This window comes from Lutra lutra, chromosome 4 (genome assembly GCF_902655055.1).
Source record: "Lutra lutra chromosome 4, mLutLut1.2, whole genome shotgun sequence".
NCBI classification, from domain to species: Eukaryota; Metazoa; Chordata; class Mammalia; order Carnivora; family Mustelidae; genus Lutra; species Lutra lutra.
This window is the reverse complement of record NC_062281.1, coordinates 154,865,506-154,893,232: the sequence shown is the minus strand read 5'-3', so window position 1 is coordinate 154,893,232 and position 27,727 is coordinate 154,865,506. Positions and strand designations below refer to the sequence as shown.

Here is a 27,727-nt window from a genome sequence, read left to right as displayed (position 1 = left end):
TCTTTGTTTTCTGTTCTTGTTCTCTTTAACCTTGCTGTAGCTGTCAATACTAATTGGCTTCCTTTTTCCTTCTGAAATTCTTGGTATTTATTTATTTATTTATTTATTTATTTATTTTTTCACACTTTTGGTTCCACAAAGGATATGTTGACACACTTCTTTTCAGAATCCATTATATTTGTATGTTTTACAAGCTCTCGAGTCTTTTCTGTCTGTCCTTTCACTTTTCTTTCTCTGCCTGGAATATAATTTCTGTTGTGAAAATTCTATCACTGAAGGCCCATCTCTGGTACCATCTCCCTCTGAATATCCACAACACTTTGTACCTCCTGGACCCATACCCAGTCCTGACTTAGTTGTAGTATATCCACATTTTTATTCCCCTTATATGAAATCCTTGAGGCCTAAGGCTATTGTGACTTCATTCCACCCCTGCAAAAATCTCTGACATAGTGAATGTTCCTTGAACTGAATCAAATAAAAAGGTGTTCAAATGTTGAATTTTTGAGTTTCCTCCTAAAGGTGATCATCAGTCTGTACTGTCTTCTAGAATTTCATCCAGTTCATATTTGATGTTGAAAACCCTCAGTAAAAGCCAAACTATAAAGAGCGACTGGAGTCAGCATATTAGTATAGTATCCAGTTTGCCCAGATTAGAAGTTTATGAATTTGGGGCAATACATTCTATTTTAAACATGGAATTCTCATCATTTTTTAAATTTCAGGAAACTAAATAATTGGGAGATTGAGTTGGTTCAAAATAGCTACGGTGATATTTGTGGGAAGGCAGAAGTATGAAAAAAATCCAGATGATACACAGGTTTCCCCTGCTATCCAAAAGTAGAGTATTCCTATGAAATTTTTCTTAACCCCAAATGGTGTAAAGTGAAGAAGCAGTTACCATTAACTTAATGGAAAAATTCTTGAGTGTTTCCCAGACCCCTGGAATAACCTCTCTTATGCTTTTCTGATACTTCAAGCACATTTTGCTAACGGATGGACGAAATAAATTGAGATAAAGCACAGATGCTCATAGACACAGTTCAAAGCTGTGGCTCCCTACTGAGTGTAGTTCTTGGGGAGAGAACTTGGGGGAGGTGCCACTTTCCATCTACACACTGCATCTAAAATGGCTCTTGCAAAACAAACATTGAGCCCTATTACCTCTTCTTACTTTTTTTCTCTTTTTTGTAAAAACCAAAATCCTCTTTGGATTTCTTTTGTTTAGCAAAAACAGATACTAATGTAGGTCTTTCGTAGAAGCAAAGTGGTGTAACATGAACTTTTTGAAAAGCCAGGAATACCGGGGCACCTGGGTGGCTCAGTGGGTTAAAGCCTCTGCCTTCGGCTCAGGTCATGATCTCAGGGTCCTGGGATCGAGCCCCGCATCGGGCTCTCTGCTCGGCAGAGAGCCTGCTTCCCTTTCTCTCTCTCTGCCTGCCTCTCTGCCTGCTTGTGATCTCTCTCAAATAAATAAATAAAATCTTAAAAAAAAAAGAAAAGAAAAGAAAAGCCAGGGATACCTGTACAAATGACTAATAAGAAAATACTGAAGGTGTTATTGAGAGTCTTAATGATACAACATAACTCACTACAAAGGCCAAAGTTGGGAAAATGATTCTGAATCTAATGGTACAAATATTTTAAAGCAAGGTTGTGGTTTTGTTTTACACAAGGTCAATTTAAGGTACTCTTTTAGGGTTCCCAGATCCAGTTCCATCATGGGGAATGGGAGTTCCCACTAACTGTCCCCAAACACCAAGGAATTCTCAGACACCTGTAGGTCTGAATTCAGCCCAGTTCTGACGCCGTCTACCCAGAGATAGCATCAGGTTCCACAGATTAAGGGTTCAGCCCCACAAAACTGGCCCCCGCCCAGCACTTCACATGCGTGACAAACCTCAAGACTATTACCAGTGCTTCTGACCAACTGGCTACAGGTTGGAGATTCCAGTGACTCCTCCTAGTGCCTCACAGAACTCAGAAAAACACTTACATTTTGCCAGTTTATTAAAGGACATGATAAAGGGTACAAATCAATAATAAGATGAAGAGATATATAGGGTGAGGTCCCAAACAAGAGAGGTGGGGGCCTGGCCTGGTGGTATGAGGGAGGGTTCTGGTTTCCTAAGTGTGGAAGCTCTCTGAAAATCTGTCCTCTTGGGTTTTTTTTGGGTTTTTTTTTGAGGCTTCAGTACATAATTATGATTGACCAAGCCATTGGCCGCTGGTTCGTCAGTCTCCAGCTCCTCTCCCCCCCTGGAGGTAGTGATGTATGGTGGGGTCCATAAGTCACCTTCAGTAATAACAAGACACTCATTTCACCTTTATGGCTTTGGAGCATTTTCAGGAACTGTGGATGAAGACCAAATAAATCTGAGAAATACATTTTATTCATCTGAATGACCAAATAATATTTCTTATAAGTCATTATATTGCCAGTAACCTTTGCATATTATCTGATTTACGTAGCTTCTTAGTTAACTAACTTTGATGGAGCAACATGCTTAGGCCCTCAAGAACGGTCCTCTGTGTGTGTGGGGAAAGCAGACCTAGTTTCTTCAAAATGCTGTTGAAACCCAGAGGGGGGGAAAAAAAAAGAAACCCGGAGGAAAAATTATTACAAAGGAGGTAAATTTAAACCAGGTGACTTGGATTGCCCAGCAGAAAGGTAGAGGAAGGGTACTTCAGGCACAGAGATTTGAGGTACAGGGTTGGGTGAGTGGTTGTACTGTGTGGGTACAGAGTAGATTATTTTGTGTGTGCCTTGGTAGATGGGCAGAGTCAGTAGTGTGTTGGTGACAGGAGATAGAGTTGTAACTTGATTGGATTATGATTTTGAAACCTTCAAATCTTCTACTGGGGAGTTTGGAACGGAGCCCACAGAATGAATTCTATCAAAAAATCATGTGGTTATATTGCCCTTTAAGCAGATCAGTCTGGCATTAACTTTGCACTGAATGGTGGAGAAACCAGAGGCCAGGAATCCGTAGGAGGCAGTTGCAGCAGAGTGGGTAAGAAATGTTCAGAGCTGTAGTAGGAACTGAGAAAATGAGGAGATGTCGTATTTAAGAGCTGTGACCAATTGCATTTAATTTAGAGTTAAACTTTAATTTAGATCAGTTCTGAACAGTATTTCTTTTTTCTGCTACTACTTTTTGGTTTTGAGCTGTATCTTGGATAAATTGAGGCCTGCTGAGACTCCTAAATTGAGTCTGTTCAAGTTGCTATAACAAAATTTGTCCTTGGCCCCCTAAATTCATGTCTTTCTCATATCATCAACTCAAAATGTCTCTATTTCTCTCTCGTCTTCACTCTTTCAATATAATTTGACTTCTGCCTTCCCTCACTTCTTCAAATTGTTTTTGTCAAAGTCACCTGTACTCTCCATGCTGCCAAATCCAGGAGGGTATTTGACTATTGACAGCAACTGATGCAGTTTATTCCTCTCTCCCAGATTTTTTCTCCCTTCTCAGCTTCCGCAACACCACGCTCTTCTGGTTTTTCCTTTTGTATCATTGGCTGCTGCTCCCTCCTTCCATAGGGTGTTGTCCTGGGCTCTCTTCTTTCTCTGTAATTTCCTCAAGGCAAGCTTATCAGTTCCCATGGGTTTAAATACTTTAATCCTATACATGGTTACCCCCACTTTACGTCCAGCCTCAACCTCTTCTCTGAGCTCCAGACTCCTATCCAACTGCCTTCTTGTCTCACAAACATCTCATACACCATGTACCTAAAGTGGAACTTTGATCCCCTCTATTCCCATTACATTCTTCCTTTTGTCATTGCATGGTACTGCCATTCCCTCAGTTATTCAGGAACACCGGAATCATCCTTGTCCTTTCCCTTCACCCTTAGCTCCCCCTCATTTCTCAGTAACAAAGGCTATGGATTCTATCTGTAAAATATACTTGAGCGCCTGGGTGGCTCAGTGGGTTAAGCCTCTGCCTTCAGTTCAGGTCATGATCTCAGGGTCCTGGGATCGAGCCCTGCATCAGGCTGTCTGCTCAGCAGGGAGCCTGCTTCCCCTCCTCACTCTCTCGGCCTGCCTCTCTGCCTACTTGTGATCTCTATCAAATAAATAAATAAAATCTTAATATATATATATATATATATATATATATATATATATATATACTTGAATCTACTTTCCTCTCTCCATTTCCACTAGTGGACTACCTCCACTATAGTCCAGACCACTCTCACTTCTTATCTGGAATATTCCAGCAGCCTCCTATTTTTTTTTTTTTTTTTTAGAAAGAGATCACAAGTAGATGGAGAGGCAGGCAGAGAGAGACAGAGAGGGAAGCAGGCTCCCCGCTGAGCAGAGAGCCCGATGCGGGACTCGATCCCAGGACCCCGAGATCATGACCTGAGCCGAAGGCAGCGGCTTAACCCACTGAGCCACCCAGGCACCCCAGCCTCCTAACTATTATTCCCACCTCTGTTTTCACATCCACCCACTCCCCTCGCCAGTTCATTCTGCACGCTGTTGTAAGAATCACAAAACAAACTACAGTTGACCCTTGAACACCGTGGGAGTTAGGGGCGCTGAGCCATTGTGCAATTGAAAATTCCCTGAAGCACTTGACTCCCTACAGACTTAAGTGCTAAGAGCCTACTGTTGGTTGGAAGCCCTACTGATAACATGAAAAGTCGGTTAACACATATTGTATGTTATATGTGTTATATACTGTATTCTTAGAGTGAATTAGAGAAAAGAAGGTGATACTAAGAACATCATAAGGAAGAGAAAATATACCTACAGTACTGTACTATATTTATGGGAAAAATCCACATCTAAGTGGATCCATGCAGTTCAGAACTGTGTTATTCAAGGGTCAACTGTATTTCACTTCCTTAATCATTTCAGTAGCTTCCCAAATTCCCTACTTTAGCCTGTATGATCTGGCTCCTGCCCAGTTCTCCAATTTCATTTCCTATCACTCACCCCCCAACTTACTGTGTTCTAGTGACTGGTTTTGCTTTACTTTCTTTTAACATATTAAGCTCCTTTCTCTCTCAGGATCTTTGCAGTTTCCTCTGAATAGCCAGCTCTTTTCCTTGTTTAAATAAGGTCTTAGCTTAAATTCAGTTGCTCTGAGATTTCATTCCTTGACTGCTCTCCCTGAAGTCGGTTCCTCTTTTTGTTTGCTTCCTAATACTTGGAGTTATTTTGTCTATTTACTCCTTTTTCTCCTTCACTAGAAGAATATCAACTCAGAACAGGGCTTAAGTCTGACATGTTTACCCTTACACACCCAGTACCTTGAACAATGCTTGGGATGTAGCAGGCACTCATTAGATATTTATGAAATGATAGAAGGAAGGAAAGGAAGGAGAAAGGAGAAATGGTTGGGGCAGATGGGGAAATAAGAAAAAGAGAAGGAAGGAGAAAGGATAGAGACAGAAAGACTTACCGAGAAACCGCTGTATTCTTGACTCCTTCAAATATATCCTTCCTGTGTTTTCCCCTTCTGGGTCCCAGCCACCACCAGCCTGCCTGTCGTATGTCAGAGAAATTACCTAACACCCTCCTCCTCCTCAGACCCCTCAAGTTTCTATCTATATCTAACACATGAGGCTTTGGAGCCCATAACAGTCATGCTATCACTTTTTACCATGGGCCGGGGGCTCTGCTAGGTGTCTCCCCCGTCCCAGGATTCTGTATAATTAATTATGCCAAGTCACTGGCCCTCCTACCTTTTTCCCTCCCTCCCCATCAGAGGTGCATAGAGCTGAAGTAATTTACTCAGAATCACATAGCTAGTGAGTGGAGGCAGCTTGGGATTCAAACGCAGGCCTTTGTAGCTATAAAGCTATGTTCCTTCTGATGAAGTTTTAGAATAATGGGTGAAGAGGTTCAGTGGGGTGGAGTCCGGAGCCAGTGACCAAGAAGGATTTCTTGAGACATCTTTGGTGCAAAGTGGTGGTTTATTAAAGCCTGGGGACAGGACCCGTGGCGGAAAGAGCTGTTGTTCCCCGGGGTTGTGAGAGGTGGCAGGTTATATACTATGGGGTTGTGAGGGGTGGCAGGTTATACTACCGGCTTGGAGGAGGTAAGGAAAAAGGGAGGTTTCAAAAGAACTTTCATGTGCTAAAGAGGACCTACAAGATACCAGAGGCCTTGAGGCCTTGCGGTTGTCAAGGTTTTTCCCTCTAGCAAGGTTTTAAAGAATGTCACCTATGTCCCACCCAGGAGTGAGGGGTAGGGGAAGGTTGAGCAGCCCGCCTTCTGTTCCCTTACCACTTCTGTTGTATCAGGTCATTTATCTATAGTTGTTCCCTAACTATCAGACAACCAATAGGCAGATGGTTGCTAAATTCCTCTCTGTGTCACAGGTAAAATGTAAATCTTGAGTCCAGTCTCTTCTTGTAACTGTTCTAATCACTGTTTGGGCTGCTATTTGGGCTGCTGCCGTAGCCATTCCCCAGTCTCCCTGCTGCCCTGTTTTGCAGCCTTTCAGTTTTCTAGCTGGCAGCCAGATTTGTTTTTTTAAAACATATAAATTGTATCTTGCTATTCTGTATCTTAATACTGTACGGTTCTTCTCATTATATTTAAAACCCAGACTCCTAACCATAATCTCTAAAGCTCCTTATTATTTTGTTCTGCATGTTTCTGTGACCTTAGATCCTTCTAGGTCTCTGCTCTGCGCCAGTCATACTGGCCTTCGTATAGTTCCTTTAACTGCGAAGCTAGTTTTTTCCTCAAGTTTTTTATACTAGAAGTTTAGGACTGACTGGCTTCCCCACCTAAATTTTTACATGGCTAGCTCATTTATGGGATTGAAACCTAATTTAAATATCACCTCCTCAGAGAGGCCTATCTGACCAGGCTATCTAAAATAAAACACCATAGAGGAAGGGAGGGAAAAATAAACTAAGACGAAATCAGAGGGAGACAATCATAGGAGACTCTTATCTGTAGGATGAGGGTTGCTGGAGGAGAGTGGGTGGAAGGATGAGGTAACTGGGTGATGGGCATTAAGGAGGGCACCTGATGTAATGGTGCATACAACTGATGAATCACTGACTTGTGCCTCTGAAATTAATAATACACTGTATGTTAATTTAAAGAAAATAAATAGGATACCCAATATATACGTATACTTTCTTTGTATCCTCTTAACCTACCTTATTTTCTTCATGGTGTTTTAGAAGGAGAGAAAGAGAATGGGGGGGGTGCTGACTGGAAGGGAGCAGAGGGAGGGGGAAGCAGGCTGTGCTCTGAGTGCGGAGCCTGATGTGGGGGCTGGATCTCATAACCCATGAGATCATAACCTGAGCCAAAATCAAGAGCTGAGCGCTTAGTTGACTGAGGCACCTAGGTGCCCCATTATTTTTTCATAGTAACTGTATCCTTTCTTTATTTTTTTAAGATTTATTTATTTGAGAGAGAGAATAAGCATGCCTACAGGAGTAGGGGGAAGGGCAGAGGGAGAGAATCTTCAAGTATACTCCCCGCTGAGCTGGGAGCCTGACAGGGGCTGGATCTCACAACCCATGAGATCATGACCTGAGTTGAAACCAAGAGTCAGACGCTCAACCAACTGAGCCACCCAGGTGCCCCTATATCCTTTATTTATTTATTTATTTATTTTTGCTTGTTCATGGTCTCTCTCCCCAACTAGCATATAGGCTTCATGAGGGTAAGTTTCTTTGGTTTGCTATATATATATATATATATATATATATATATATATATATATTTAAGATTTTATTTATTTGACAAAGAGAGATCACAAGTAGGCAGAGAGGTAGGCAGAGAGAGAGGGGGAAGCAGGCCCCCTGCTGAACAGAGAGCCCAATGTGGGGCTCAATGCGGGCCTCGATCATAGGACCCTGAGATCATGACCTGAGCTGAAGGCAGAGACTTAACTCACTGAGCCACCCAGGTGTCCCTGGTTTGCTGTATTTTTAAGGACAATGCCTAGCAGCTAGTGAGCATTCAGTGTTTGTTGAAGAAAATGGGAAGAAAAGCTGAATTGTTTTGTGGACTTAATTATGATTTTCTCTGGGTAAGAACCACAACACCTCTGTTCTTAGAGTGTTTTGGAAGTTACTACTCTTAAATGTTGAAAAACCTAGTATCTATATGACTCCATGGATTGAAATTGATTCTTTTCCCCAGTTCTTTTAGAACTCATCAAATTGAGGGGGTTCCAACCGGCTCTGCAGTTGATGGATTTAAGGCAAATTTTGTCTTTAAGGAGATTGAGAAGAAGCTTGAAGAGGTAAGTGAGATTTATACAAAATACTGCCAAGAGGACCTTGAGGCTAGAGAAGGTGGATATAGATTTCTGGTGTTGTCATGAAATGATACAAGTTAAAAATTTATATGATACTGTCAAGTATTGAGTTTATTTTAGATTTCTGAGTGTCTTTTATAGTTTCTCTGTAATTCTGATAAGAGTGCATTTCAGGGATGTACTAATCTCCACACTTGAGTTCTAAAAAGAACTATGGTAAAATGCTGTGACAATCTGAACTATAGAGGAAAGACTAGTCCTTTTCCCTTGTGTGACAACCACAGTCACACAATTCCAATTATACATCTATTAAGCTGACCAAAGTGGGCTGAAGTAAAATAATTCAGAACAGTCGAGCTGTGTATTTCATCTGTGCTACAGTGTGAAAGGCATACATTGTGCATATGTCCTAACTCTTTCATTGTAGCACAAAGAATTTATTAACATCTAAGGTGATCGGTTGCATTGTGAGTGGAAAACAGTTAGTGCGACTGATGTGTCTTCACAAAGAACCCTGTATTTCTAGGATTTTCATGATCACTGACCTTCCTGTGGTAGAGAGGAACAGGTTTGCTGGTTCTGGGCAGGCAGGCACTGGTCCAGGAGCTACAGACTTGTCCTGTCACCATCTTGTGGGGATACACCTACATGGGGGTTTATACCATGGGGGTTTTAGAACGTGCTTTTTTCTCTTGACAGTGTTCCATCCACATAAATATAAATCCTTACCATCACTTTCATTTTATTTTATTTAAAAGATTTTATTTATTTATTTGTCAGAGAAAGAGAGAGCGAGCAAGCACACTCAAGCAGGCAGAGAGGCAGGCAGAGGTGGAGAGAGAAGCAGGCTCCCCGCCAAGCAAGGAGCCCGATGTGGGACTCGATCCCAAGACCCTGGGATCATGACCTGAGCCGAAGGCAGCAGCTTAACTGACTGAGCCACCCCGGCGTCCCTTTACCATCGCTTTTTTTTTTTTTTTAAAGATTTTATTTATTTATTTGACAGAGAGAGAGAGATCACAAGTAGGCAGAGAGGAAGGCAGAGAGAGGAGGAAGCAGGCTCACTGCTGAGCAGAGAGCCCGATGCGGGGCTCGATCCCAGGACCCTGAGATCATGACCCGAGCCGAAGGCAGAGGCTTAACCCACTGAGCCACCCGGGCGCCCCTTTACCATCGCTTTTAATGACCACCTAGTACACTTTGAATTTATGTGTCATCTATTTAACTAGCCTCCTATAATGAACATTGCTTGTATTTAAATTTTGCAAGTAGAATAGTGGTATAGTAAATGTTCTTTTTTACTCATCTTTAAGTACTTAATGCCATGATCATCATAGCATAAATAAAGGGAAATTATTGAGTTGTTGGATACGTGTATTTTGTATTTTGGTATGTATTGCCAAGCTTCCACCAAAAGAGGGTACTGGTTTACAAACTTAATAACAATTCATAGGAGTGATTGTTTTTTCCTTATACCTTCTCTGGTGCTGTGTGTTGGCTGGTCTTTTAAAAATCTTTGCCAGTGTCTGGGGTGCGAGGGTGGCTCAGGTGGTTAAGCATCTGTGTTCGGCTCAGGGTCCTGAGATCGAGCCCTGCTTCGGGCTCCCTGCTTAGCAGAGAGCCTGCTTCTCCCTCTGCTGCTCCCCTGCTTGTGCTCTCTCTCTCCATCAAATAAATAAAAATCTATTTAAAAAATTTAAAAAGTAAAAATCTTTGCCAATCTAATAGGAGAAAAAAAACTCTCATTATTGGGTTTTTGTTTGTTTTTTAAATAATCTCTACCGGGGCGCCTGGGTGGCTCAGTGGGTTAAAGCCTCTGCCTTTGGCTCAGGTCATGATCCCGGGGTCCTGGGATCGAGCCCCGCATCGGGCTCTCTGCTCAGCAGGGAGCCTGCTTCCTTCTCTCTCTCTGCCTGCTTCTCTGCCTACTTGTGATCTCTGTCTGTCAAATAAATAAATAAAATCTTTAAAAAAATAAAATAAAAAAAAAATAAATAATCTCTACCCCTAACATGGGGCTTAAACACTTGTCCCTGAGATCAAGAGTCACATGGTCTCTTGACTGAGCCAGTCAGGTGCCACTCTTGTTATTGTTTAATTACTTACATTATATATGTCCACTGAACTGAAGTTGGACTCTATCAGGGCTCAGCTTGATTTTTTTTTTCTCACCCCCAATATTTGCCTGCAGAGCAACCCATAGGATAATTGCTTCTGCCAAGTTGTCCTGTTTTTTTTTTTTTCCCAACTTTATTCTGTCCAAAATAATCAAATAAAAAAAATTACAAAAAATTAGAGAGTATCTGGTAAGCTATATGTCAATCAATGAATACTTCATTATTCAGATTAACAAAGCAGTGCTGTTTTTATTTCACAGTCTTCTTTTAGCTTTGCAATTCATTCCTCTGGCTCCCCTTTTAATTCTTTTCTCCTCCCTCTGTAACCTCACTTGTGGGGACCTTGTCCGCTTGTTTCCTTCCCACGACTGTAAGGTTCCTAAATGTTTGTGAGGACTAGAAAGTGAAAGTCTTGGAATCTTTTGTCAATTCATGCATTTTCTGCATTAGCAAAGGAAATCTGGCCAGAGATTTTATTTCCACTTTTGTATGTTAGCAATACCCATTGCCCTTCTTTGAATTCTGTCTTAACTTTTTGTTCCAGTTAAGTTTGAGACAGAACCTACTCCTTGACCTTTTGCCTACTCAGAAAGAAATACTTTTTTTTCACTCAAGGAGGCACTTAGAACTTTCTTAGTATTAATGATCTTTAGTTTCATAACAAATGTGTATTTTCTTTCCTCTTTTAACTCTCTCCCTGTCCATTTCCTTACCATGTCTCACTTCTTTGATGAAAACTATTATAAGATCTTAAAAGTAACAGCAAGTGTAAAATTAATCTACATCAGTTTTAAGGAGGTGGGAGGAATTTCTCTATAAGTATGCCAAGTAGAATTTCTGAATGTTTGCTGGAGTTTTCCTGCTCTGACTTGTTGGTGTCTGTTTCTGAGGCATTATGCATGCAGATGTCATGGATACACCTAGAAATAGTCATTCATGAGCTGCTGGCCTCAAAGTAACCTGGCTTTTGGATGGCCCACCACACCAGGATTATTAACCTACTCTTCTAGATTATCTTCAAAGAAACTTGAGGAATAAAAGATCTCAAGGAATGTGGAGAACACTTGAACTTAAAATTCATTTATGAAAATACACTGTTTTCATGGGCTTAAGTTGGAAGTATTGATGTAATCTACGTTGCAGTGTGGTATGGTCAAACAACATGAGCACTGAATTTGAAGTTAAACCAAACTGGGACTGAGTTCTGGTTGTACTATTTACTAACTGTATGTCCCTGCCCTTCAGGGAACAGAGTTCAGTGGGAAGATAGACAGGGAGAGGTAGTCCCAGGAAATAAAAATACTGCTTTAATAAGAAACATGGATGCATGTGCAAAGGGCTATGAAATTGTCCAGTACAGGTAGAAAAGCCTTCCCAGGAGAATTAGCAAGTGAGGACTTGATGCAGTTGAGGTGGGAATGTGAATAGGAGGAGGTGAGTGGGCTGGGACAGGGCATAAGCGAGGGCATGGAGACACCTATGTTTATGGAATTCAAGATGATCGGTATTGTTGGAACATAAAGCCTGAGGAGGATGAAAAAAGTGGGAGGATAGGAACAGATACATATCCCTCAGATTATGAAGACTCCTGAATGATATGTAAAATCCTCCTTCCTGTAGTCTTGGGAACCACATTTAAGAAATTCACACCTGGAAGTGTTAGATGGCTTATGTAGTGTTAGATGGGTTATATTAGATGGGTTACTTGGAAACAGGTTAAAGAATAGCCCAAATGGTTCTTAACCTTTATGAGCCTCACTTGTTTTTTCTGCTCAGTGAGCTAATATTAGTACCTGTCCAACTACTTACAAGGTTTTATGGAGATTAAAGAAATAATGTATATAAAAGGATTTGAAAACTTTATGGCCCTAAAAAGATTATTATTGTCATTAGTAATTTCTCCTAAAGCTAACTTACAATAATTTGAGTGAGATATTTTAAGGGAAGCCAAAATAAGAGAATTTCTCTCTAAAAATCTGACAAGAGGGGGGCACCTGGGTGGCTCAGTGGGTTAAAGCCTCTGCCTTCAGCTCAGGTCATGATCCCAGGGTCCTGGGATCGAGTCCCACGTTGGGCTCTCTGCTCAGCAGGGAGCCTGCTTCCTCCCTCCCTCTCTCTCTCTCTCTCTCTGCCTGCCTCTCTGCCTACTTGTGATCTCTGCCAAAGAAATAAATAAAAATCTTAAAAAAAAAAAATCCTCTGACAAGAGGGGCACCTGGGTAGCTCAGTCCTTAAGTGTCTGACATCAGCTCAGGTTATGATCCCAGGGTCCTGGGATTGAGTCCCACATCAGGCTTCTTGCTCAGGAGGGAGCCTGCTTTCCCTCTGCCTGCCTCTGCCCCATTTTATGCATTCTCTCTCCCTCTCTGAGAAATGAATAAATAAAATCTTAAAAAAAAAATCTTAAAAAAAAAAAAGTCTCACAAGAACTTTCGCTTTCTAGGTTTAACTGGAAAATATTGAGAGTTAATTCCAGGACACCCACATGTAAGAAGTGCCCCCATGATTGTTGAGATAAGTAGGCCTAAAGTAAATATTTTCAGAATAGCTTTAGAATAGCTTCTTCTTTCTGAGTAGGTTCAGGTATGTTATCTAGTATATGAAAAAGATTGACACATCCATTAGGGTGACTAACATTAAAAAGATAAAAGCCTGGGTGCCTGGCTGGTTCAGTCAGAAGAGCATGTGACTGTTGATCTCAGGGTCATTAGTTTGAGCCCCATACTGGGTGGAGAGGTTACTAAAAAAGAATTAAATAAACCTAAAAATATTAGATAGAAAATTAAATAAAAAGACAAAAGTCTGTGGGGTGTAGAAATATTGGAACCTTCATTCATTGCTGGTAGGACTGTAACATGGTGCAGCTACTTTAGAAAATAGTTTGGTAGTTTCTCATAAGATTAAACATTACCTTATGACCCAGAAAATTTCACTTCTAAATATATACCTAAGAAAAATTAGAGCCTGTGTTCATGTAAAAAACTTATATACAAATGTCCATGGAGTATTATTCATAATAGCTAAAAAGCAACCAGCAACTGATGAATGACTAAATGAAATATGCCACATCCATAGAATGGAGTGTTATTTGGTAATGAAAAAGGAATTAATTACTGATACATATTTCAGTGTGGATTGGGTGACCCTTAAAAACATTTGGTTAATTGAAAGATGCTAAGTAAAATCACAAAAGACCTTGTATTGTGTGATTCCACTTACATGATACGTCCAGAATAAGCAGATCCACAGAGATAGAAAGTAGATTGGTGGTTGCCAGAGGCTAGCAGGAGAGGAGAAGGGGGACGACTACCAGTGACTGTGAGTTTCTTTTACGGGTGATAAGAACATTCTAAAATTAGATAGTGGTGGTCGTTGCACAACTTTGCACATACTAAAATACAAAACACAACAAAAAGAAAGAACGAACTTAGGCCAGGCTCTGTGCTCACATAGAAACAGAGGTTGGTCTCTGATAATCAATCTATGCAAGTTTCTCAATAATAATAATTAATTTGAGTATTTCAGGTACTTATAACACAGTGCCTAAACATATCAAACAGTTAAGTCTTTTTTAAAAGAATGAGTATGAGACAAACCATAGGAAACTCTTAACTCTTGGAAACAAACTGAGGGTTGCTTGAGGGGAAGTGGGTGGAGGGATGGCGTGACTGGGTGATGGGCATTTAGGAGGGCATGTGATATACTGAGCGCTGGGTGTTATATCTAATGGATGAATAATTGAACTCTGCATCTGAAATTGATATGTTTACTAAACTAATTATTAACTAATGATATGTTAAGTAATTGAATTTAAATAAAATAAGTTAAAAAATAAATGGATATTATACTAAAAGGAAAAATCTTGTGTCTAATTGCAGGGATGTAAGGCTGAAATAAAGAAGGTGGGAATAAAAACCATTAGAAATTATAAAAGGTAGTCAGTTCTAAAATAAACATCCTAAGATTAATATGTTTTTTATATATTTGCAATAACCCACTCATGAAATGGAATAAAAATATTAAGAGCCATATAAAATATAAACACCTAAGAATAAACTTGGTAAGAAATGTACAAAAGCCTGTATGGGAAAAAATTGACAAAATATTGCCAACGGACATTAAAAAAAAAACCTTGAAGATATACCATATTCATGGATGGGAGCACTTAATATTGTAAAGACATTCTCCCCTAAACTGATCTAACAGATTTTATGTAACCCCATGTAAATCCAACAGCATTTTGGTGGGAAGAAGAACTAACTAAATTACTATAATGTACGTGTATGAAAAAATGTCCAAAACAAGTCTAAAAATTTTTGAAAGAAAGGAATTATAATGGGGATTTATTTTACCAAAGTATAAAGTACATTATAAAGCTATAGCATTGGCATAGGAATAGCACACATATCATACAGTAAAATAAAAACAGCAACAACAACAAAATGCTAACACTGAGAAGATACGCTGTGCTTTGTGGGTCTTTAAATACCATACAATTCTATGACAGTAGCTATTGTCTTCTCAGTTTCACAGATAAGAAGAAAACTGAGGTTCAGAGAGGGTTAGTAACTTGCTCTGGGTTATGAAGGACATGGCAGAGCAGGAATTCAAACCAATGATGATTTCAGATGCAGTGTTATTAATTAGTAGTGTTTAATTCTAGGAATTTAAGCTTCAATTAATGAGGCTATGTAAAAATATTTAGATGTAAGAATATTATTCTTAGCATTGTTACAAGTCCCAGAAGTAAGAATCTAAATATCAAGCAAGAGGGGCGCCTGGGTGGCTCAGTGGGTTAAGCCTCTGCCTTTGGCTCAGGTCATGGTCTCAGGGTCCTGTGATTGAGTCCCACATCGGATTCTCTGCTCAGCGGAGAGCCTGCTTACCTCTCTCTCTGCCTGCCTCTCTGCCTACTTGGGATCTGTCAAATAAGTAAATAAAATCTTAAAAAAAAAAAAAATAAATAAATATCAAGCAAGAGTATTGGTTAGATGAAGTATAGTTCATTTACACAAATGAAGACTGTTTGTTGTCATTTAAAATGTAGAAGAATATTTAATGACACAGAAATTAGGATAGTGATATGAAACAAAAGTGGATTATAAAACATGTATGTAATAAATATGATCCCATTTATGAAAACATATACAGAGAAAAAAGATGGAGGGGATTTATATCAATATATTATTTTCTCTGAGTAGTAAAATCATGAATTATTTATATTTTCTTTTTGCTTATCAACATATCCTATTTTTTCCACAGAAAATGTGTGTGTGTGTTTTCTTTTAAGATTTATTTATTTATTTTAGAGGGGACAAGGGGAGGAGCAGAGGGAGAGAGAGGGAGAATCTTGAGCAGGCTCCATGCCCAGCACGGAGCCCGACTTGGGGCTCCATCTCACAACCCTGAGATCATGACCTGAGCTGAAATCAAGAATTGGATGCTTAACTGATTGAGCCACTCAGGCACCCCAGAAATGTGTTTCTTTAAAGAAAAGTAATTGCAAGGGTGCCTGGGTGTCTCAGTGGGTTAAAGCTTCTGCCTTCGGCTCAGGTCATGATCCCAGAGTCCTGGGATTGAGCCCCACATTGGGCGCTCTGCTCAGCAGGGATCCTGCTTCCCCCTCCCTCTCTGCCTGCCTCTCTGCCTACTTGTGATCTCTGTCAAATAAATAAATAAAATCTTAAAAAAAAAAAAAAGAAAGAAAAGAAAGTAATTGCAGTAGAATTACCATTTTTAATTTATTTTTGAAGAAACATATGTGAGGGGTGCCTGGGTGGCTCAGTGGGTTCAGCCGCTGCCTTTGGCTCCGGTGGTTATCTCAGGATCCTGGGGAAATCTCTGCTCAGCAGGGAGTCTGCTTCTCTCTCTCTCTCTGCCTGCCTCTCTGCCTACTTATGATCTCTCTCTGTCAAAAAATAAATAAAACCTTAAAAAAAAAAAAAAGGAAACATATGTGAGCTTGTTGTCATCCTTTCATTTTTCACCCTGCCAGCTGCCTTAGCTTAGTTAGTCCCCTGTGCTTCCAGTTATCCCAGTGTTGTCTTAATGATTGTGGTGATCATATTGATCATTTACCCTTCTAATTCCTGCTTCTGTATTCTCAGTACTTAGAACAGTGTCTGGTGCCAATCATTGTTGTGATCAATAAGTATTTCTGTAAGGAGTGATGAAAGAAAAAGTAGGAATGAAGGGAAGAGGGAGGGAGAAAGGAAACCAGCCTACAGAGATATGGATCTGAAGTTATCTTTTCAGTTTCATTCCCTTAAGATTCAAAAGCAATTGGTGGTTGGTGTATTACTTGTATAATTCTTTATACTAATCCAGAAAAAACGTTGTCAGCTCCCTCACCCCCCTCAGAATAAAGACTGCTCTCAGAACTCCTTATCTTTATTTTGATTGTGGGAAACCAGAAACGCATGTAAAAGAATTTACCTGCTTTAAAAAAGAAAGAATGGGGGGTTCCCACATTTAGACAGGCCAGAGTGAATCTTTAAGAAATTACAGAGATAAGGGAAAGGTACTTACAGAACCTACTGCTGTGCAACCCGCATTCTCCCTTTTCTTCCACCAGTTGTATCCGGAAAGCTGAACTTAACAAAAGATTTGGCAGACTCTTGGTGTTCAGATTTTTCTGGGTAAAAGATCCTGAGGGAGCTTAGGGACTGCTGCTGGTCCCGCTGCCCACGTCATGTGTCTGTTTAAACATTCAATTTAGAGAAAAAGCCAGAGAAACAAACATAATATAATTCCAATGTTTTTTGTTTTGTTTTGTTTTTCCTTTCCAGGAAGGGGAAGAGTTTGTGAAGAAAATCGGTGGTATTTTTGCCTTCAAGGTGAAGGATGGCCCTGAGGGTAAAGAAGCCACCTGGGTGGTGGATGTGAAGAATGGCAAAGGGTCAGTGCTTCCTAACTCAGGTCAGTGCAGTGACACCTTCATTTATAGAAGCCCTGATGTATGCAAGGGGAAACGGGGGTCTGTTTTGGTGTTTCCCAAAAGGGCTGGCTTCAGAGGTGTAGGACCTTGTTAAAGGAACTAGTGTCACAGCTGTCTCCTCCCAAAGATTGGGAAGCTCCATGATAGAGTTGCCAATTTTAGTCTTTAGAATTAGACAAACTTGGGTTGGGATCCTGGCCTTGCCATTCACCGATTCTGGCTTTGAACAAATTATTTAACTTCTCTGAGCCTCAGTTTTCTGAACTGTAGATGGGAATAATAAATGGTATCTATTTCATAGGGTTGATGCCAAGATTAAGAGAATTCTCTCTGAAGTCTCCTGTAAAGCACATGCTTCCAGGACATGGTTACAGGGCCTCAGACGTCCTGTCTGTACTCAGTCTCCACTTCCTCTCATCCCAGCCTTTCTTGAACTCGCTCCAGGTAGCTTTGATCCGCATTCCTATTCCAAAACTGTTCTTGTCAACATCACCAGTGACCACCATGATGCTAAATTCAGTGGTTCATTCTCAGCCTTCATATTATGCTTCTAGTCTTTTCTCTTACCCACGGTAAGTGGATGTTCCTTCCTGGCCTCTCTTCCTGTTTTCTCCTCATCTCCAAATTTCTTAATGTTGGCATCCTCCAAGGCTCAGTTCTATCTCCATTCACTCCCTGGGGATCCCCTCTAGTGTCGTACTTTTAAAGCCATCCCTACACTGCTGACTCCCGGGTATCTTCAGCATGGACTCAGCCACTGAACTCCATGTGTATAACCACTGCTTAATTGACAAGTTTACTTGGATACTTGATAGGTATCCTGAAGCTAATATGTATAAAACTGAATTCCTGATTTGCTCCTACTCCCCTTTAATTATATATTCCTCCTATCATCTTCCCCATCTCCATAAATCGGTTCTGTGTTCTACTAGTTCCTTGGTACAAAAACCTTGAAGTCCTCATCAACTCCTCTTTTCACAGTCTAATCCATCAGCAAATTCTGTTTTCCTCTGCTACTACCACCTTGGTCTAAGCCTCCATCATTTTTTTGCCTGGTCTCCCTGTTTCTAACCTTGCCCCCTACAGGTTCTTCTCCATGCACCAGCTGGAGTTACTGTCTGTCTGTCTGTCTGTCTATCTAGAAACTTAAGTCAGACTGTGACTCTCCTCTGCTCAAAGCCATCCAAAAGCTTTTAGCTCACTCAGTAAAAGCCAGAGTTCTTATATTGGCATTATGTGATCTGGCCCCACTTTTCTCTGTTTTACTACTCTCCCTTACTTTGCTTCAGTCACCCTGGCCTCTTTGCCATAGCTGAAACATAGGGTGTTCCCAGTTTAGGGGCTTTCTACTATATTTCCTCTGCCTGGAATTGTCTTCCCTTAATATTCTCATGGCTTGTTCCCTTATTTCCTTTGGGTCTTCGCCCAGATGTCACCTTCTCAGTGAGCCCTTCCTTAACCTTAATGCTTTTATTTTATCTGTTTATTTAAAAAAATATTTTATTTAATTATTTGATAGAGCACAAGTGGAGGGGCAGCAGGCAGAGGGATAGGGAGAAGCAGGCTCCTCGCTGAGCAAGGAGTCCAGTGTGGGGCTTGATCCCAGGAACCCTGGGATCATGGCCTGAGCCAAAGGCGAGATGCTTAACTGACTGAGGCACCCAGGCACCCCAGCCTTAATGCTTTTAAATCACAGCCCTGTTAACTATTCCCTATTATCCCTTGCTGCCTCATTTTTCTTTATAGCACTTACTGCCATCTGATATACTCTATAATATTTTGTTTCCTTTTTGTCGTTCTTCTCCACTTGAATTGTAAACTGCATGAAGACAGAGCTTTTTGCCTGTTAGGTTCACTGCTGCATTCCCCTTGCCCACAGTAGCACCTGATACATGGTAGGCCTTCAGTGAAATAAATAATTAAAAAATGAACAGCAAAATGAGTGAATGATGCTTAGTAAGTATTCAGCAGGTTACATTTTGTATGTTGTATTTTATGTTCATTTCTCTTGTTGGATTGCGTGCCTGGGGCAGTTAAAAAATAGGATGTATTGGGACCACCTTTTTGGAAAGCTTAAAATACCATGCTATGAACTTTGAAAGTGATTTGATATATAATCAATCCAGTTAAAGCTTTGTAAGTGGCAAAGTGAAAGTCAGGACTGTGTTTTAGAGGATGAAGCTGGTGCATTAGATCTGATGAATTGGAAAGGGAGAAATTAGATGCAGAGGGAGCAGTTGGGAGGATGGATGTTGCCACCATCTGAGTGAGCAGAAAGGATAACCTGAATGTTGGCAGTAGTAAAAGAAGATGCTGTTACATTGTAGTTACCAGGGTATTCGGGGTAAAGTTGATGGGACCTGGTAGCTATGTAGGAGAAGGAAGTCTCTTAAAGATGAGAGAGTTTTGTTACTGATAACATTATTGAGGGAGGTCCTGGAGGAGTGGATGATGTCAGGAGCACAGGGGGAAGGAGAGTTAGCTTTTAGCAAGTAGCAAGGAGGGATGATACTTCTTTCTCTGAGAGGGTAGATAAATATTCAGGGGCATTTTGAGGTAGAAGGGAGGTTGGCAGAGCTCTTGGAATAGAGTTTAGAGCTTGGAGACATGAGAAAATGTTGAGTGGCGCTGAGTAAGGAATCAACTAGAGATTCAGGAAGGAAGGGGCAGTAGTAAGGGCATCTTGTGTGGGCAGCATGGTAATGTAGTGGAAAGTTCCTGAAGTACATATAATTGCTTTTTTTCCCCTCAAAATGAGTAGGCAGAACAATAACTATAAATTTGCACTTTATGAGTTGCCACTCTAATGTGGTGTAGGAAGAAAAACTGAAGCTTCGTCTAGATTTAAGCTTTTAAAAATAAAAAGAACTTTTAGAAAATAGTTATTTTAGGATTACATTCTGATACTCCCAGGCAGATGATAAGGTGATATTAAAAAAAATTTCTATTTTTTATTACTGTTTGTTATGAAAGATAATAAGCTTATGGAAAGCTATTAAATAATTTCAAAAAACCTTACTCCCTGTATATGTATTCTGGCCATGAGCTCTTCCCATAGTAGGTGCCCCATCCCAGACCTGAAGGGATTTTACCCTGGAGCAAGGTAATTTCTGCTGAAACTGACACTTGTTGGCAGCTAGGAGTGGCGTTGAAATATGGACTTACCCAGTAAAAGCCACCACTGGAAATAGCCAGCTCCGTTTACATCAGCCAACAAATGCCCATTTGTTAGAGATCAGCTATGTTAAAGCATTAATAACCTGTCCTAGTTTGAACTAGCATCTTAAAGAGAATTGCTAGTTCTTTCGGCATGTGCACAGTGTTGAGAGGTTTACTTACTGCTGATGAAGTAAGATTTCCTTAAAAGTATTTCATTTGCTTATATTCTAAGAGTTTGGAAATGATGATTATATTAAAGATTTTTAGATTTAATATACATTTTTCATACTCTTTTCCTCCTGCCTAGGTGTCTTTGTCTATGAATTCTATCCCTCCCTCCTCTCCTTTAAAACAACTCATATAGCATATCTCTAGAAAGCCAACTTTGATTAATCTTAACATGACACATTAGCTTTCATTCCTTTATTCTGCCCTGTCAGCATCGACTTGAGTTCTCAACCCTGCCCCTTTATGGGCAACATGATATAGAAGGCCTCAGCATCTTGTATCCCCAAGGTACAGTAGAAAGAGCATAGCCTTTGGAGACACCCAAACTGGGCTCAGACCACAGCCCTGCCACTTATTAGGTATATACCTTCTCTGAGTCCACTTGTCTCATCTAGAAAATGGTGAGAATAATTTCTATCCATGGAGCTGTCGTGGGCATTAAATGAGATATGTAAAGCACCTTAGCATAGTAAATGCTTAGTAAGTCATTGGTTCCTCCCCAGTACATATATTAAACATTAATTTTGCTTGAACACGTGAGACTTGTCTTGAAACTCTGCAAAAGGGCTTGGGGAACAGAGAAGGCATCTAGATTCATCAAATACTTTTGAACTGGTGAAGGCCCAGTTAAAACTGAGCTACTGGGGCACCTAGTGGCTCATTTGTTTAAACATCCCCCTCTTGATTTCAGCTCAGGTCTTGATCTCAGGGCTGTGAGTTCAAGCCCCACTTGGGGCATGGAGCCTTCTTAACAACAACAAACTGAGCTGTTCAATCTTTTTATCCTTCTTGTAACAAATCAGAAGCCATAGCGCTTGGAAGTAATGGGCTTTATTAGCAAGAATCTGCTTTCAGATCTAGCTCGACCTCTTCTTCAGCTGTGTGATTGTGAGCAAGTTCTTTGAGCTCTCTAATCCTTATAAGTTGTTACAAAGATCAAATGAGTCCATGGAGGACAAGTGAGCAATAAGCACTGATAATTACAGAAATAGCAGACTTTCCTAAACACACCTTTTTTTTTTTTTTTTTTTTTTTTTTTTAAAGAGAAGGGGAATGAGGGGAAGGCAGAGGGAAAGAGAGACAATCCTAAGCAGGTTCCATGCCCAACACGGAGCTCTACGTAAGGCTCGATTTCCCAACCCTGAGATCATGACCTGAGTCGAAGTGGAGAATCAGACACTTAACTGACTGAGCCACCCAGGTGCCCCTAAACTCACTTTTCAATGACTGAGAGTCCTTTCTTGAAATATTACAATCAAGTCCAACTATAAATCAAGCCCAGCACTCTCAGTTTGCTAGCTTTTTTTCTACCCTGCTCTTTAATGATAAAAATCTACATGTGAACTGAATTTTTTGGACTATAAATCCCTTCATTTTCAAAGCTTCACACATTTTTTTCCCCTAGTAATAAGAAAATTTTGTTAGAAGCAAAGATGGAATAGCCATTGAATCTCAGTCTTTTTAGGGTCTATCCTTAAGTTCGAAGACATACAATAAAAACTTTTACCTTTTGCGGCGCCTGGGTGGCTCAGTGGGTTGGGCCTCTGCATTCAGCTCAGATCATGATCTCGGGGTCCTGGGATTGAGCCCTGCATCCGGCTCTCTCCTCATTGGGGAGCCTGCTTCCCCCTCTCTCTGCCTGCCTCTCAGCCTACTTGTGATCTCTGTCAAATAAATAAATAAAATCTTCAAAAAAAAAAAAAAAACTTTTACCTTTCAGTCTTGTTTTAACTATTTAATAATATGGGCATGCTGTGCTTTAATAATAATAATAATCTTAGTCCGTTTGGGCTGCTGTAACAAAATACCACAGACTGAATAGCTTATAAACAACAGAAAGTTATTTCTCACAGTTCTGGAACCTAAGTCCAAGATTAGGGTGCCAGCTGGGTCACTTTTGGTGAGGCTTATTCAAGGCCAGCAGGAGAGAGGGTGAGTCTCCAACAAGACAGAGTCTTCTTACATAGCATAACAGAACCACAAGCATGACATCCCATCTCCTTTGCCAGATTCTCTTGGCTAGACGCAAGTCACAGGTCCTTCCCATACTCAAGGGCACATCCAAAGGCATGAACACAAGAGGCAGGCATCACAGGGGTCACCTTAGAGTCTGGACGCCACCGTAACTACTATTAATACAGTGGTGTCTATGTTTATAGATGTTTTTTCATATATATATATATATATATATATATATATATATGTGTGTGTGTGTGTATATATATATATATATAATTGAATATCTGTTTTTAAGCAAAAGTGGGACCATGCTCACAGTTTGTTTTGTAACTGGCTTGTATAACAGTATCATGCATGATACAGTATAACATGAACCTCTTTTCAGGTCAATAAATGTAGCTCCACATCATCTAATGATTGCATTGTATCCCATTATGTGAATATGATGACTGATTTCTTTCAAAGATTGATTTATTTATTTTAGAGACAGAGCACAAGCGGGAGGGGCAGAGGGAGAGAGAATCTCGAGCAGACTCCACGCTGAGTAGGGAGCCCAACACAGGGCTTAATCTCACGACCCCAAGATCACAACCTGAGCCGAAACCAAGAGTCGGACACTTAACCGACTGTGCCACCCAGGTGCCCCAGTAATTAACTTAATCGATTCCCTCTTGTTAAATATTGAGGACGCTTGTAATTTATGTCACATTTTACCAGTCTGCCATTGAAGAGTACATGAGTACCCTCTTCCCCACACTGCTCCGGTGCTGGAGGCAAGCTGTTGCAGTCAGTGGCTTTTGACTAAAGTGTGTACATGAAACTGAATACTCCCCTTTTCTCCTTTCTTGTCCTACATATCTCTGTTTTAGATAAGAAGGCTGACTGCACAATTACAATGGCTGACTCCGACTTACTGGCTTTGATGACTGGTAAAATGAATCCTCAGTCGGTAAGTACGATGGAGCTTCTTTCCCAGTCGGTGGGTCTTTTAGTCCACTGTTTCATGTCCTGCCTCAGCTTCATACCATAAAATGGAAAGTGGTCAAACCCACAAAACTCAGTGCTCCCTAAAATGTTCGCTTAACAGATGACAAACATTTGTGGCACAGGCTGTGTGCCAGGCATTGTCTTGTGTGCCGGAAGTACCCAGATGAATAAGAAAGAGTTCTCCTGTACAGGGCATTCACGATGTGGTATGAGGCAATTCTGTAAAAGAGTGAGCGTATCCGAATATCCAGTCCAGGGTGCCCTGCCTAGCTTGTGGACGGCGGGTGGTGGTGGTGGGGGGCGTGTCTCCCTGGACCATCGGAGAAAGCCTTACAGAGGAAGTGACACTTACACTGAGTTCGTAAGAATGACCAGAAGTTAGCAGTGCACAGATGGAGAGCAGGAGCAGTCCAGGGAGAGAGCGATACAAACAAACGCATGACCTTTTACATTTCCTGTCTCTGCCCATGCTCTTTTTGTCTGAACGGCCTTCCCTGACATACTCCTTTTCTTTCAAAATTAGCTCAGATGTTATCCCCAAAGACCACCTTACAAGTTGAGAAGAACTGTGGCCAGTCCCTCTTCTGGGCCATCTACTGGAAGCAAGCTTAGCACTTGTCACATTAGATTAGTCATGATGCGCGTATTTCCTTAACATTAGATCATGAGTGTCTCAAAGGAACAAACCACATCTTTTTTTTGTCCTCACGTCTCCAGAACTTAGCCTGACATTTTTAGGTTTTCACTAACCAGTTGCTGGATTAAGTTGTATTTGAAGTGTATTGATGTATAGGATTTCCTGGTCCCCAATCATCGAGGGTCTTCTACTCGTTAGTCACCCAGTGTTGAACAGACTTGATACATTGAGCTTTCTTTAGCCAGAGAAAAAAACAGAAAGAAACGGAGATGCTGCTTTGCATTGTGAACTGACTTTTCTGTTGCCTCAGCCTGATCTGTTTTAGGTCTCATTCCTACAGCCACCTGGTAATCCAAAAGACTGGATAAAATAACTAAATCTGACGCACAATAGTATTCCTTTTTAAAATGTTTTCTCTAAGCAACTGAGCCTATTTCAGTTGATGCTTTGACAAGTGAGAGACTTGCATCTGTGATGTTTCAACTTATTTGACACCACTGGCATGGACACCTCCACCCACAGAGCCTGCTCCAAAATTCTGGACAAAACAGGGGCCACCAGTATAGGAGCTGGCTGTCTTCCTCCTTCCCACCCACTGCTCCTTGTTCCACTGTGCACTACATGCACTTCCTTGGCAGGGTGATCAGACTTCACACATCAGCTGCCCTCGTTCTCAGTTTATCTGTTTACCACTCATTTGGGGGAGCAAAGAATCAGCTTATTTTTCTTGAACACCTGTTAATACCCAAAGGAATTAAAGATAAAAATCACAGATATTTCTGTTACTGTGCTAATGGTCTTCCCTTATGCTTAGAGGATTTAACTGGAAACCATTAAATGCATTGGAAATTATATTTTCAGTGTTTGGCTACAGTTGAAACAAAGCAGTGTCTCTTCAGTGTAAAGCATACACGAAGAACACCTAGGAGCCAGATTAAAATGATCCTTATGTTTGCATGCCCTAAAGGGTGAAGACTTGTGTTTTCTCCATAATAATTAGTAAATAAAAAGTCATTTTCTCTTTTAATTTAAAAAAAAAAAAGGAAAGATGGTGAGTTTCTCTTTTAGGTATTGCTGGTCCATATTTTTTTAAGGACATATGTTAAATATATTGTGTTCTGAGACACCTGACCTTTAAGTCATCAGACAGAAGGCTATGTGCCATATAGAAAGGAAATATTTAGTTTGTCCAGACAGAGGAGGGGAAAAAAAAAAAAGGAATTAGTCACTCTTACCAGAAGGTGTAGAAAAAGCAGAGTTCTGTGCGTTTGTGTGGATAAGGCAGAAGAGCTCCTAACTTCTTAATATATGTGCTTAAAAAGCCAAGACTACTAGAAACTTTTTTCATTTAGCTTTTCCTTATTTTAACAGTTGAGTTAAAAGACTGAGATCATAGCAGGGAAATCATCCTCTGTTCCCAAATTTTTTTTTTTTCTCTGTTCCCAAATTTGCTATTATTTCTCTAAAGTTTTCCCAGGATTTCGTTACATGATAAATTTAGCAAGCATCAAGTGATCTAATCCTAGGCATTTGTTAAATGGAACAAATTGTGGCTCTGCACTTCGGATTGGTTTGATTCTTCTTCTTGAGCCAAAGATTGACACCAGCCCCTCAGTCTCAGCAGGCTGCCTGTCCTCCCTCCGTAGGGATCAGTCCTTTATCATGTAGACCAAAAAAGGAAACAAAATTGGTGACATTTCATCCACATTGTGCTGAATCCCAAGAGTATCTAAGTGTGTTATGCATGTGCTTTTTTTTTCCCAGCAGACTACTGAAAATGTCAGTTCATATTTTTGTTGTTGTTAAAATTATATTTTTAAGTAATCTCTACATCCACTGTGGGGCTTGAGTTCACAACCCAGAGATCGAGAATCACATGCTCCACTGACTGAGCTAGCCAGGCACCCCTTAGTTCATATTTCTTGATCCACATGTAGTATTTTTATTTTTATTTTTATTTTTTTAAAGATTTATTTTATTTTATTTATTTATTTGACAAAGAGAGATCCCAAGTAGGCAGAGAGACAGGCAGAGAGAGGACAGGAAGCAGGCTCCCTGCCTAGCAGAGAGCCCGATGTGGGGCTCGATCTCAGGACCCTGAGATCATGACCCGAGCCAAAGGCAGAGGCTTTAACCCACTGAGCCACCCAGGTGCCTCACACATGTAGTATTTTTAAACAAACCATCTAGTATGAACCCACTTCACTTCCTATTTGGAGAATGTACCATCGGTGACAAAGGCAGATAAAGGTAGCCTCAATTTCTAAGAGAAGACATCTGGGAAAGATGTGGTTTTTGACTGCTCTTTGTAAAGCATGCTTTTTACAAAGCCTTCCTTTTGAGGAATCTAGTTTTAAATCTGTTCCAGAAAGCCAAGTTTCATATTTTGAAGAAAGTTTAAAAAACCTGGATAAGTCAAATGATCTCAGGGCTGGATTGTCTAGAAATATCAGCAATCACAAAACAAAAAAACACCAAGTAATAAATTTTCTTTCCTCTTACAGGCCTTCTTTCAAGGCAAATTGAAAATCACTGGCAACATGGGTCTGGCTATGAAGTTACAAAATCTTCAGCTTCAGCCGGGCAAAGCTAAGCTATGAAGAACTTTTGCAAATTAAGATGAGATATATAGATATCTGTCCATATACTTCATTGTCAGAACTTAGATGGAAACTACACATTGGCAAATAGCGTGAGATTTGTTTTTAAATGGGTGTGACCAGTCCTGTTTTCCGAAGCTCTGGGTGGACAGAGCCTGATGATGTACTACTGCTAGCTGAATTGCATACAACTGTGCATTACAAAGTTAATATGGTAATTATGGTTTGGGGTAACATTGAGTTTCAGAATAAAATTAGGAACAGCAAAATCTAAAAACTATGTAAACAAAAGCTCTCATTTTGCTTATAAAGTATATTTAAAGATCTTTCTGCTGAAGATTCAACTTAAGGTTTCCTCTGGAGAACTAGGGAAGAAACCGAATGCCAGGAGCTAGCCAGTAATTAGTGTTGTACACTTAATCTATTTTCCATTAATAGTTTTTAAAACTCTGTACTGAGATATTTTAAAAAAGACTGAAATTTTGCATTTCATGCCACCGAATGGTATTTTTTCCCAAATCAAAATAATCTGATCAGAGTTTGGGGGAAAAAAATCTACAACTGAATGTAGGCCTATTTTTAAAATAAAAACATTTTTAAAATGACTTTCCTTCTTGAAAAAAAAATCCTTGTATTGGTCATAAAACGCTGTTGTTAAAAATAATTGAACAAATAAAGCTCGCTTTGAGATGCACAGCTTTTAAACTATCTGTAAAGTGCTCAGTCCTTTGTTCTCATATTCCTATTTCATATAAATTTAGTTTAATTAATTATCCACATTTAATTTATCTTCCTGCTTTTTCTAATGCTAATGTTATTTCTTATACCTTATTAAGATACGGGGTAAAATA

The 27,727-nt window shown here is 40.3% G+C and overlaps 1 protein-coding gene and 1 long non-coding RNA gene across 3 annotated transcripts in view; one reads left to right on the top strand and one right to left on the bottom strand.

Annotated features, from left to right (window-relative positions):
• Positions 1 to 27,584, top strand: part of SCP2 (sterol carrier protein 2) — a 113,436-nt gene extending 85,852 nt beyond the window's left edge. Inside the window, exons 13-16 of one of the 2 annotated variants that reach the window (XM_047726149.1) lie at positions 8,144 to 8,237; positions 17,158 to 17,287; positions 23,522 to 23,601; positions 26,781 to 27,584. In XM_047726149.1, coding sequence (XP_047582105.1) covers positions 8,144 to 8,237; positions 17,158 to 17,287; positions 23,522 to 23,601; positions 26,781 to 26,876 — 400 coding nt within the window. In that variant the 3' untranslated portion in view covers positions 26,877 to 27,584. Of the gene's footprint in view, positions 1 to 8,134; positions 8,238 to 17,157; positions 17,288 to 23,521; positions 23,602 to 26,780 lie in introns of both variants that reach the window. The other variant, XM_047726148.1, reaches the window with a different exon arrangement.
• Positions 7,000 to 17,103, bottom strand: LOC125097931 (uncharacterized). The gene is made up of 3 exons (XR_007126650.1): positions 16,898 to 17,103; positions 10,359 to 10,507; positions 7,000 to 7,045 (listed from the first exon to the last, which is right to left on the bottom strand). It is a non-coding gene; the product is annotated as an uncharacterized LOC125097931 (long non-coding RNA).
• Positions 27,585 to 27,727: the final 143 nt, after the last annotated feature.